At 43.4% G+C, this 12,272-nt stretch overlaps 1 protein-coding gene across 3 annotated transcripts in view; it reads right to left on the bottom strand.

The window, feature by feature from the left end:
- The window catches only part of ATP10B (ATPase phospholipid transporting 10B (putative)), a 217,918-nt gene that overhangs the window by 161,090 nt on the left and 44,556 nt on the right, over nucleotides 1-12,272 (bottom strand). Inside the window, exon 1 of one of the 3 annotated variants that reach the window (XM_073620846.1) lies at nucleotides 4,788-5,525. The exons of 1 other annotated variant lie outside the window; for it this stretch is intronic. In XM_073620846.1, the coding sequence (XP_073476947.1) occupies nucleotides 4,788-5,194 (407 nt within the window). In that variant the 5' untranslated portion in view covers nucleotides 5,195-5,525. Of the gene's footprint in view, nucleotides 1-4,787; nucleotides 5,526-12,272 lie in introns of those variants that run through there. One more of the 3 variants, XM_073620845.1, reaches the window with a different exon arrangement.

Genomic DNA, 12,272 nt, shown 5'->3' with positions numbered 1-12,272 from the left:
AGATGATACTGATTTCCACTGTTCAAAAATGCCTGAACTTTAAAAACACATGAAAAACACTTTAATGCTCATCCACTAGAAAACAACTGCATAAGAATGCTTTAAAACAGCCTGAAAATATTATTGTTCAAGTTTGAATAGGAGTTTTTTTTATCAGAGTCAAGTCTGCGTTGCCAACAACGTCTAGAACTATGTAGGTATTAAACTGTAACACTAGAAAAAACAAGAGCTTCAGTATGAATAACTGCTATAGACAATGCAAATTCTGTATGTGTAATTGCTTTGCACAAGAGGCCCGCCATACTGTATATTTATTTATGGTTATGCCTAGCATAGCGGACTTCATGCTGGAATTCTTGCCTCATCTCTGACACACTAGGCTGATGTCTGCTGTAATAAATTAGCAGAAAATCGGGGTGTTCTGCTTTTGAAACTCAATGCATTTGTCTGAAATACTTAGGATATTTGTAGGTGTATAATGCTATGTCAAACAAGACTGTTTAGTTACTGCATGCACTGCAATGAATTGTGTTCAAGTTCATCTGTTTGAGTCATGTGTCATATAGCAACAAGTTGTTAGACACAGCAAAAGAGCTAATTTATTCAAATCCAAAGCCATTATCTTTGTCACCCCTGATAGCATGACATTTTATGCTATTTTAACAGCTGAAGTGCAAAATCTGCATTTGACTTTTTTTTTTTCAGCTTGTCCTTAAGTAATATAACTAATTACATCTTAAATATTACTTGTGTTTTATTGTCTTTATTTCTGTGTCCTTTGTAACATTTTAAGATGTGCCTTAAAAATCACATACATACAATACATAGTATTCCTACAGTTTATCCAGAAAAAGGAAAATGGAATTGCTTTGCCACATACATTTTTTTAAGATATGAATATGAACATCATAACTAGGTGAGCTCTTGTTAGTGCATTCAGCACACTGTTGCTGCCATCATTTGCAAAACATTAGCAGGTTGTTAATACCGTGTTAACACGTCGCAAAGGTTTACAAAATCCAGGCGTAAATGTATAGTGCTAGCTATGAGCTAAGTGATATACTCAAGTATTATCAAATGATAATAAGCCATGAGAATGCAGACACAGATCTTCATCATGATAAAAGAATTCCACCATACAAACATATGATTCATTCATGATTCCAGAAGGACACTTAGGCCTAATCTGCAGACGGACAACCTAAACAGGGCTCTATCAATTGCGTTGAGTGACGTCTTTTTCTGTTTGCCATCTTTGTTAGTTTAAGGCAGTTACTAGCAAAATGAACTCATGAGACTTTGTGATATCAGTAGAAAGGACTACCTATATATATAACCAGCACATCTACAGTCTGGCCCTATCTCCAAACATTCAAGACTGTCTGAAAATGAAGCCTTGCCAAAACCTGTATCATTCTTTTAAGGTTTGATTTGTTATCTCTGTCTTGCTCACGAAGGCCGGCCATACATGATTTGAATCTCGGTCGGTTCGGCAGGAAAATATGAACAGTTATTATTATTATAATACAGGATTTATATAGCGCCAACAGTTTACAACAGTTTACAACAGTTTACTATCGCTTTACAACTTGAGGGTAGACAGTACAAATACAATACACTTTAATACAGTAGGAATCAGAGGGCCCTGTATCTCTTGACCAGAGGGAAGGTCAAGAGATACAAGAGGTAATAACTGTGGGCGATGTGCTGATTGAGAAGATAAATGTACAGTTGTTAGGTGGGGGCCAGATAGGCTTCTCTGAAGAGATGAGATTGGGCGGGCTGAATGTACCAAGTTGATCAAATTGATCAAATTGGGTATAACAAGCCTGCTGGATTCTCTTGTGATTATCGCTAGTGGCTGCAATAGCTGCTAGCGATAATCACTGTCTTCTCCCGGCGGGGACGGCTTCCCCTTGCAAAAGTAAACTCTTTATCAGTGATCACATGCTCCAAGGCTGGGTTCACACTAGTGCGCTGTGTGAGATTGCATGCGATTCGCACTGCACTGCAGTGCAAATCACATGCGATGTTTGTGTGATGCAAATTCAGCCATACAGGTTGTATGGCTGAATTTGCATCGCATTGGGACCAAAGTCGTGCAGGACCCTTTTTTTGGTCCGCACTGGAATCGGATCACATGGGTGTTCACACCCATGCGATCCGATTCATGTCCGAACTGACAGTTTGCACTGCGATATGCAAACCGATATGGTGGTGTCATTAACTTTGCGGGAACCTGGGTACTTTGCGGGAACGATGCGGAACCCGCAGTGGAATTGCAGAATTTCCGCATCACACTTATGTGAACTGAGCCTTACAGTACAAAGATATGTCCCGGAAACCATATGTTAATTCATCTTCATGAGATTTGAAAGGGAAAGAACATATGGTTTCTGAGACATATATGGAAAATGTTTGTACTGTTCAGGCCCTTTAACACAGGCTTTCCAAACAGGTCCAGCTGTCTATTTTTCAGATGGACCTGATTGGAAGTTCTACGTGGGTCTATGGACAGGCTGATAAAACTGGACTCGTGTCCGTTTACACTCGTCTACTTCCAAGTCCATCCATTTCCTGGAAAAAAAAAAAAAGTGACAAACGACTGCATCATTTTCCATTTTTCCAGGCCTAAATGCAATGGATTGAATTTAGCCTGATATAAACGGACAGAACTCTATTTACATCTGGCCGCCCATAGAGCCATCACAGATTTGCACCGTCCACAGCTCACAAGTCCCTTGCTGAGTGGAGTGGCTCCATGAGAAAGAGCCCTTAAAGAGAGTGGTCGCTGATTTAAGAGTTGCTAACTTTTGCTGTTTATGTATCAAGAAAAACAACTGGGTCTCAGAAAAATAGATTGGTATAAATGTAATGTCAACACCAAGTAATACCATTTGAACTAATGCAAGGGGTACAGAATAATCAATGGTTTGAGACTGAAAAATCAGTCCTTCTTGGGTAAGGGGCCTTACAAGGCCCAATAACAAACAATACAACAGTTGTGTATTTTTTCCATTGCACCATGCTGTAGTTTACAAGTACAAGCACATGAAAAGAACTGGCAATCAAATGCCAATATCAATCATCACCTCTTCTACAAAGACAAAGATTAATCTTTCATTAAAGAAAGCCTGTCATGATAACAAATATGTAAGCGGCATCTAACTTTGATGATGCTTTGGCTTCAATGCATAGAGTCTCTGATGAGGAATAAAGACACAAATAAAAGGTTTCTAAACTTTACTGACACTACTTTGTTTCCTTCTCGCTATGGGTATATGAGTTAAAACCATATATAGCCAAGCAGTTTGAAGGTCAGCAATGGCAGCCTATATAACTGTCTTATGATAGATTTACTTTAGAGACTGGATCTCTTTGAAATACAAGGTAAAAAAATAAATTGTGGTGGATTCCAGGGAAGCGAAGGGCACTATGTCTGAAACAAAACAACCGACTTAAAAACAACTGAAAACTATATTTTAGGATTAAGAAAATATGCAGGCATTTTGGAAAATACAGTCAAATAGCTATTTATGTGGGGCAATTTATTTGTATGTAGTCAGCATAATCACCTTCCAAGTTGACAAACAAGTATACTATTGAGGTTCAAATGAGCTTTAGGATTATCTGAGAGACTTGAACTCACCCGTTAAGCCAGAGGACCTCAATTTCCTCAGTATCCATTATATGAATCAGGATCAATAAAATGTATAGCGCCATACCATGATTACCGCTGATGAAGTCCGGATGTGGACGATACGCGTGCGGGAGGTTTTTGGACATCACTGCAGCCACCATCTAACTGACGCTATCCTTTGATGTTATTTTACCTTTATCCCAGCACTAGGGCATAGTGCTGTGTATGTGAGTACCCGACTTTTAATAAATGTTATCATTTTAGCCACGCAGTGTGCAATATGTATTTTCATTTTTATTGCATGTGAAATGATCATCAATATTGAGTGCCATCTATATTACCGTGGGACCATTTGCCTATACAAGTCTTCATCCCCATCCACTGAGAGTGCCAAACGCTGTTTTGACCCTTCTGTTAGTTCAGGGGTCCATACGCTGAGGTGAGCAGTTTGGCTAACCGGTGGTGGAATCACGGATGTGTAGTGCTGCATGGACTATCTTGAGCACTTATATCACTACAGAGGAGAACCTTTCTCTACCAACTTTTTTTTTTATTTAAAGGGACTTTCAATTGGACTTTTGGTTTTTGGTTTTAGCACTGCACTGCTTTGTTTATTGTAGCGTCAGCATTACACTACTAGCATTAAACCAACCAACAAACTACAAATAAATTTGTGTATTCAAACTTACACTTCCCTAATTTTTTTATAATTGTTTACCAAATACTCTTTTTTTTAAATACAAAAACAAAAAAAGAATTAAAAGATGTAAAAAATCCTAAGAGTCAAATACTTTAGAAACACTATATTGATACTAATATGATCTTATTTGATTATTGTGTAATACTGGTCCCTACTACAGTCCCATTGGCTGCTATAGTTATAGGCCTAAAAAAGAAAAGGCACCGCTAGATTTTCAAATATAATTGATAATCTTTCTAGTTTTGAACTTGTGGTATACTCTTTCTGGAAATATTATTTCATATCTAGCTCTACTAACTCTAATCTCATCACGCTACTGCCCTGGATAAGTGTCTGAAGGGTACCAAAATAGTAGCTTTCTATTGGACCAGTAGCTAGCAGTAAAGAATATTAACAAACTCGATACAAACCCCCCCCAAAAAAAATCAGAAGCTTTGAAAGACTTACTTGCTATATATCATGCATGGCATGTTATTGATCTCCTTGTCCGATTTGAATCGTCTGAAATCTTCCCATACATCCTTAATTGCAGTAATAGCCAAAATAATGCAAATCGGAAGTATGGCTATGGCTGGTTGAAAGGCATTGACCACCGGTACAAAATTTAGAGCGGCTATTAAAACAAAGTACATGTTGGCAAAACGGTGAAATTGTTCAAACAGGTTCTTAGGAATGAAGGAAAGGAAGGTGTATTTGGTGGTCTTGATTTTGTTGGTTTGGTAAATGCAGTTTGGATTTTCCTTCCAGTTGGCGCCTTCAAAAAGTAAATTGGACTTAATGATCCTTTTGGAGTCATCCTTTTTCCGTCGTCCCCTCATCACCCTCTCCCAGAGCTCAGTGATGATAGAAGACATTGTTTTACATGCGGAGGAAATGTAAAGTGAAACTTTAAAGTCTTCCTAAGATAGGACAGCTGGCAGATTCCTGGTTCAGCATGCTGCTTTGGTGAAGGTTTCTCCTGATTTATCTTTCTCCTTCATATTAAAAAAAATAAATAAATCCACCACAAAATCCCAATATGTAGCACAGGTCTTTCCTGTGCTGCGGACACCGGCCAATGATTGCTTCTCTCACTTCTTTCAAAGTACACCTGTTGATTGCAAACGTCACTTCAGCTACCTGTGTGTCACTCCATAAACCAGTTAGTCCGAGGAGAGTAGAAAAGCTGCCTCTGGGTCCTACATCCTCTCAGCTTGGCTATAATCACAGGATAACCTGTTCACCTGAATGGTATGCTAATTGGCAGTCTCTATGTGTATGATAATAGAATGGCAGGTAGCCATGTACCTACTTATAAAACAGAATGAGGAAGCACATGAAATCTTTACATAGCAGAGGAGAGGGGAGCGTCTTGTACATGTGACAGTGCACTTTGAACTGTGAACAGTTTATTAATAGAAACAAAGATCTTTGTAAACCTTTTCCTCAACATGATATGAGAAGCAACAGAACAAGAAATCAACATACAAACTTTTGCAATTACTTTAAATTAATTTAAGTTAAATGCAATCACTGCATTTCAAAATATGAACAAAATTATATAAATCTATTTTATTAATATATTTCAATTAGATTTATTTTTAAGTGACTAACAACTTCAGTCAGTCACAGAGTGCCAGTTTTTTTTTTTTGGGGGGGATGTGTCAGCCTCAAATCTTATAACTTTTAGGCTGGCTTAATAACTATGCATAATTGTTATGCATGCCACTAAGTGAGGTGCCATTCATTTAGCAAAGCACTCCGATGCACAACACCAGTAGGTGTCAATGCACTTGCAATAAAAAAAAAAAAATTGCATGCACAGCCTATTCTAAATGGATTAGTTACCTCAACACAATGCGCATTCACATGTAAAATAGCACACATAAGGTAATGTACCACAGCAAATTGCTGCAGGGGCCTGAAGTGTTTGTAGTCTATCCTAACATACTGTATTACGTTTTTTGTTTTTAGGACAGCAAACATTTACATTTTGTAACATTTTTCTATTTATATATTTTTGTAAAATTGTGGAATGGCAAAGCTTGAAGTGAAAATTTGTCTTACTTTAACGCCACATGCACATGGGGGGGGGGGGGGGGGGGTTAAAAATAGGTGGTTGAGCCAACTAAAGACCATGCAGATGGGGGCATGGCTTAGAGATGGCAGCGTGAAGACGCTATTTTTGAAGCTTTGCATGGGAAATACCCGCTGAGCGATCCAGGAGAGCCCTTCTTACATGCCGGGCAACTGCAAACACCCGCTGCATACCGGGGAACCGAAGGGGCCCAAAATCACACATTATTTCCTGAGACAGCATGCAATATCGTCTCTCACGGCCCAAACCAAGATGGCGTCGGCGAGTACTGCCGCAACAACAAGTAAGCGGAATATACAGGCAGGGGCTGCAGCGGCTGGTAACTCACAACTACCCGCTGATTGGCCTATCTCACCCATATTATCCCCGGCCATACCGCACCTGGACTTACAGACTGACATGAAGTGTACTCTGGGGTCGTGCAGCCGCCCAGATGGGGCCCTTCGGGACATTGTAGCAGCCCTGCCTACCAAGCAGGACCTCCAGGCTATGGTGACCTCGATCGCGAACGCTCTTACGCGAGAGCTACATGATCTTCGCCAGCAGGTGGATACCATGGAAGAGCGGGTCATAGACCTGGAAACGTCCACCGCTACTGCTGATACCCACATCACTGCCCTGATGTGAGCACCAGGCTATCTGCCACCATCTTATAGAAGTCCAACTGTGGCTAGATGACAGGGAGAATCGAAGCAGATGCAACAATCTGCGGCTTCAAGGCATTCCAGAGGCCACCATGGGGCCAGACCTGCGCTTCACTGTGATGACTATTCTGAATCAGGTCCTAGACAGACCTCCCACCTCTGAACTGGAGCTGGACAGGGTCCATTGTGTGCCAGGCCCAAGGGCGTCTTCCTCATCTTCATCCTCTCAGGGTCGGGAGTCCTCAGGTTTTGCCACGAGATGTCCTCTGCAGAGTCCATTTCTTTACTGTCAAGGAGGAGATCCTGCGTCTGGCATGGTCGAAGGGCCCAATCGACTTTAACGGAGCTTTGGTCCAGATTTACCCAGACATCTCCAGGCAAACTGGGGTCTTGTGCACCCCCTTCTTGAGGTGATTCGTGATGCAGAGGCCACTTACCGCTGGGGCCACCATTTCCATCTTATTATTCGGAAGCAGGGATCTGAATTCTATCTCTGCTCCCCAGAGCAACTCCTAGAACTGTTCAGTTTGCTAGATAAACCAGCTGTTAATGTTCTCAATTGATATGACTACCTACTCACTCAGGAGGCTCTTGGCCCACCCTTGCCCAGATTGCAGTGGATCCGACAACCTTGGTCTCATGCCTCTAGTCGTGAGGCCCCTAGATCCCACCTGACTTCTGCTTAAGCCTTACTCTGTGCAACTCAGATCACTGGTAAGTCAGCGTCACTATGACTTTACGCACACTACCGGGTGCCTCCAGCAGATTTTTGAGGACTGCAGACTCTGACTCATGCGGTTTTGGATCTATACTGACGTTCTGGGTACCAGTGGTTTGTATCTTACTATACCCTAGCAGGCTGCTTACAGAGTCATGCCTGTGGACTGTTACAGTACAGGGCATGGAACTCTTGAGCCATGCCTTGGGGCCCAATATAAGCATAAATATAAATACTATAACTTGTTTAATCTGCCTCCTCTGTTAATTCGTACCATCTTCCTTTGCTGGCGGTGCCCCTCGCGTGCTGTTGATTACAGATGACGGGCGGGGAAACCTAGGTACAGAAATCTCTAGGCCACCTATGCCAGAATTGGCCAGTACTCTGTGAGCCCTGTGCGACAGTGCCTGGTGGGGCCCTCGCATCCAATACACTCACTGTTTTCCAGACCAGCCTCCCTCTGTCCTATCCAGTTCCTGTTCATACCGGTTAGTGGGGGTACAGGACCTGCCCAGTGGCTGTATTGTTTCCTTTATGAAGGTGATAATTATGCAGGTTACCCGGCTAATGCTTCTGTTAGTGTGTTGATGTTCTTTTCCCCAGAAGGTGTAGCTGCAGTACACCACCGCAGATGGTTCCAGTTGCAGATCCCCTATACATGTAGATATATATATATATATATATATATATATATATATATATATTATATATATATACACACACACATACACACACACACACACACACACACACGTATGTATAGGTATTATGTATATACATATTTCTATGTCTCCGTTTACTATCTCACTTCAATTTACGTTGGCTCTCCCATTGTTACATTATGTTTCTCGTTGCTATTAGCCTGTACATCTCCAGATGTGGTGTTTTTCATTGAATTCTAGCAGCCCGTTTTGGGCTTTTCCTAACGCTCCTACCACCCACCCATTAGCGCAGACTCTCATTTAAGGGGGGCTACCGATTCCATACCCACTCGACTGCCCAGCATGGCCAGCAGTCATGTTAGCACCCACTGCCATAATTGCCTTGCGGCAAGATTTATTCAACAGGTCGCATGCAGGCAGTATGGCCACCACACACTCATTCAAGTGATTGGAAGTGTGCTAAAACCACGAGCCAAGAATTTAGCTTGCAGTCGCGCCATGGTATTCTCATTTGAAATCCCTGTTTGCCTGCTTAAAAAAAAAAAGTCAATATCGCCTAATTAATGTCTGGCAGCCACTGTTCTACCACCCTCCACTTCCCTCTGAAAAGCAGTCAACTGCAGATCACTTTTCAGTGCGTGCCACACATGTAAGCAAGCCCTTAATCATAAAGGCATTACAACTTTTATTTGATATTTAAAAAGATAAATACAGCCCAACTTCAGAAAAAAACTTAATTTTCTGTTAGAGAAATGGGGAAGTGGGGAAGTGGGGTTGGGTTTGTCTGAGTTATTATTGGGGAGATTTCTCTTACTTTCTGCCAAAAAGAAATCTCTTCACCAGGAAAACAGACAAAAACTAAAAAACATTTTTTTCTTTAGTAAATCAACCCCCATAGCATTAATGTGAGTGCCAGATAGTTAGCATTTTTGGATAGAGAGGTCAGCAAATGGCAACCAGCATATTTCTCTCATGACAGGTATAATTTAAATAAGTGTTTCAGCTTTTATGTAATTTTCTTTTTTATTTATGTTTAATCACTGTCTATTATATTTTAGGAGAATAGCATGGTACAAAACAGATAGTTAAGTTGACAATATACATAACAGCTTACAATGTCATATCAATCATGTAATGATGCTATTCATCAAACAGAAGCAATAACGTATTACGAGGTACATGGCATGTGTGTATTTAAATATCATAAAACATGTATAGAACTATAATAAACAAGGTGTATGACTAATCCTGGGCAAGATCAATACCCTGGTTGACGTGGTCACATGTCTCCCACTTAACCGCTGCAGTGATCAATAGTCATATGCCACTCAGGTTATATGCCATAACCTGAACAACAAGTCTATGGATTTATCAATACTAGAATATTTTGAAATATTTTTATCCTCAACCTGTTTTTCCACTATGATTCTTGCAGAAGGTAAGATAAGTGGTCTAAGAATTATTATTTACTATATATAAGAGAAAGATAACACATTTTATTGTGCTTTTCAAAATAAATCCCACTTACCCCATCCAGGTCGCGGCTTCCCCAGCTTCTCCTCGCGGCTAATCCAGTCTCAAGATCTGCCTTCTGTCCTGATTGGCCAGGAGGAGAGGCCGGAAGACAATAGCAAAAATTAATTTGCTAATTTCACAAGTGTGTGGGTTCCTTTTCGAAGCCAATTACAGCCAAAGGCATGGAGATTGATAGACACGTTTTTATTTATAAGCATTCTTTAAGAGGAACATGTGAGATATGGGAAAAACACAATTATTCCTTTGGGGGGGGGGGGCAGAGACAGAGAGAGGCAGAGGGAGAGAGAAAGCAAGAGAGAGGCAGAGACAGAGAGAGCGAGAGAGAGGGGGGGGGCAGAGAGAGAGACCGGCAGAGAGAGGCAGAGAGGCAGGCAGAGAAAGATAGAGGGGGAGAGAGAGAGGGAGAGGCGGAGAGAGAGAGATAGAGAGAGGGGGCAGAGAGAGAGAGGGGGGACAGGGAGAGAGACTGGCAGAGACAGACAAAGAGAGAGAGAGGCAGCGAGAGAGAGAGAGGTAGAGAAAGAGACATGGAGAAAGAGGCAGAGAAAGGCAGAGGCAGGCAAAGAGAGAGGGAGAGAGAGGTGCAGAGAGAGTGATAGAGGGGGCAGAGAGAAAGAGAGGGGGGAGAGGCAGAGAGAGACAGAGAGAGGGGGAGAGGCAGAGAGAAAGAGGGAGTGAGAGGGAGAGAGAGACAGGGAGAGAGGCAGAGAGAGACAGAGAGAGGCATAGGCAGGGAGAGATCGCGAGAGAGTGAGAGGCAGAGAAAGGATGGCAGAGAGAGGCAGAGAGAGAGGGGCATAGAGAGAGGTAGGCAGAGAAAAAGAGGGGGAGAGAGGGAGGCAGAGAGAGAGAGAAAGGCAGTGAGAGGGAGGCAGAGAGAGAGAGAGGCAGAGAAAGAGAGAGAGAGACAGAGAGAGAGGGGCAGAGAGAGAGTGGCAGAGAGAGAGAGTGGCAGAGACAGAGAGAGAGGGGGGAGGCAGATAGCGGCAGAGAAAGAGACAGGGAGAGGGAGAGAGGGGGTAGAGGGAGAGTGACTGGCAGAGACAGGCAAAGAGGGAGAGAGAGGGAGGGCAGAGAGACAGGCAGAGAGAGGGAGAGGGCAGAGAGAGAGAGAGAGAGGGGCAGAGAGAGGGAGAGAGAGAAAGACAGAGAGAGAGACATGCAGAGAGACAGGCAAAGAGGGAGAGGGACAGAGAGAGGTGCAGAGAGAGAGAGAGAGAGAGAGAGACAGGGAGAGACACAGAGAGAGAGGGGGAGAGAGAAAAGGCAGAGAGAGAGAGGCAGAGAGAGAGAGAGGCAGAGAGAGGCATGGAGAGAGAGGCAGAGGGAGAGACAGGGAGAGAGGGAGACAGAGAGAGGCAGGGAGAGAGAGAGAGAGAGGGGGGGGAGGGAGATAGAAAGGCAGAGAGAGAGGGAGAGAGAGCAGCAGAAAGAGAGAGGCAGAAAAAGAGAGAGGCAGAGGAAGAGAGAGAGAGAGAGAGAGAGAGAGAGAGAGAGAGAGAGAGAAGAGGGGACAGAGAGAGAGGCACAGAGAGTGAGAGAGGGGGAGAGGGAGGGAGAGAGAGAGAGGCAGAGAGACAGAGAGAGGGGGGACAGAGAGAGACATGCAGAGAGATTGGCAGAAAGAGACAGGCAAAGAGAGAGGGGGGAGAGAGAGGGGGAGGGAGAGCGAGAGGGAGGGAGAGAGAGGCAGAGATGGAGAGAGAGAGAGGGGGAGGGGAGAGAGAGGGGGAGGGGAGAGAGAGGGGGAGAGAGAGGGGCAGAGAGAGAGAGACATGCAGAGAGATAGACTGGCAGAAAGACAGGCAAAGATAGAGAGGGAGAGAGAGAGAGGGGGGACAGAGAGACAGGGATAGATAGAGAGAGAGAAGGGGGGCAGACAGAGAGCCAGGCAGAGAAAGACGGGGAGAGAGAGACGTGCAGAGAGAGCAAGAGACTGGCAGAGAGACAGGCAAAGAGAGAGAGTGGCAGAGAGAGAGAGAGGCAGGGGAGAGAAATAGAGAGATAGAGACACACACAGAGTAAGAGGGAGAGAGAGGCACAGAGAGAGAGAGGGGCACAAAGCAAGAGGGAGAGAGAGAGAGGGGGGAAGAGAGAGACGGGGGAGAGAGAGAGAGGCATAGAGAGAGGGGGCAGAAAGAAGGGGCAGAAAGAGAGGCAGAGAGTGAGACAGGTAGAGAGAGGGAGAGGGAGAGGGAGAGAGGCAGAGAGGGACAGGCATAGAAAGACAGGGAGAGAGAGACGGAGAGAGAGAGAGACATACAGAGAGAGAGAGACTGGCAGAAAGAGGCAGAG

The sequence above is a fragment of the Aquarana catesbeiana genome, linkage group LG03 (assembly GCF_042186555.1).
Source record: "Aquarana catesbeiana isolate 2022-GZ linkage group LG03, ASM4218655v1, whole genome shotgun sequence".
NCBI lineage: Eukaryota > Metazoa > Chordata > Amphibia > Anura > Ranidae > Aquarana > Aquarana catesbeiana.
This window is presented reverse-complemented; position numbering and strand designations above follow the sequence as displayed.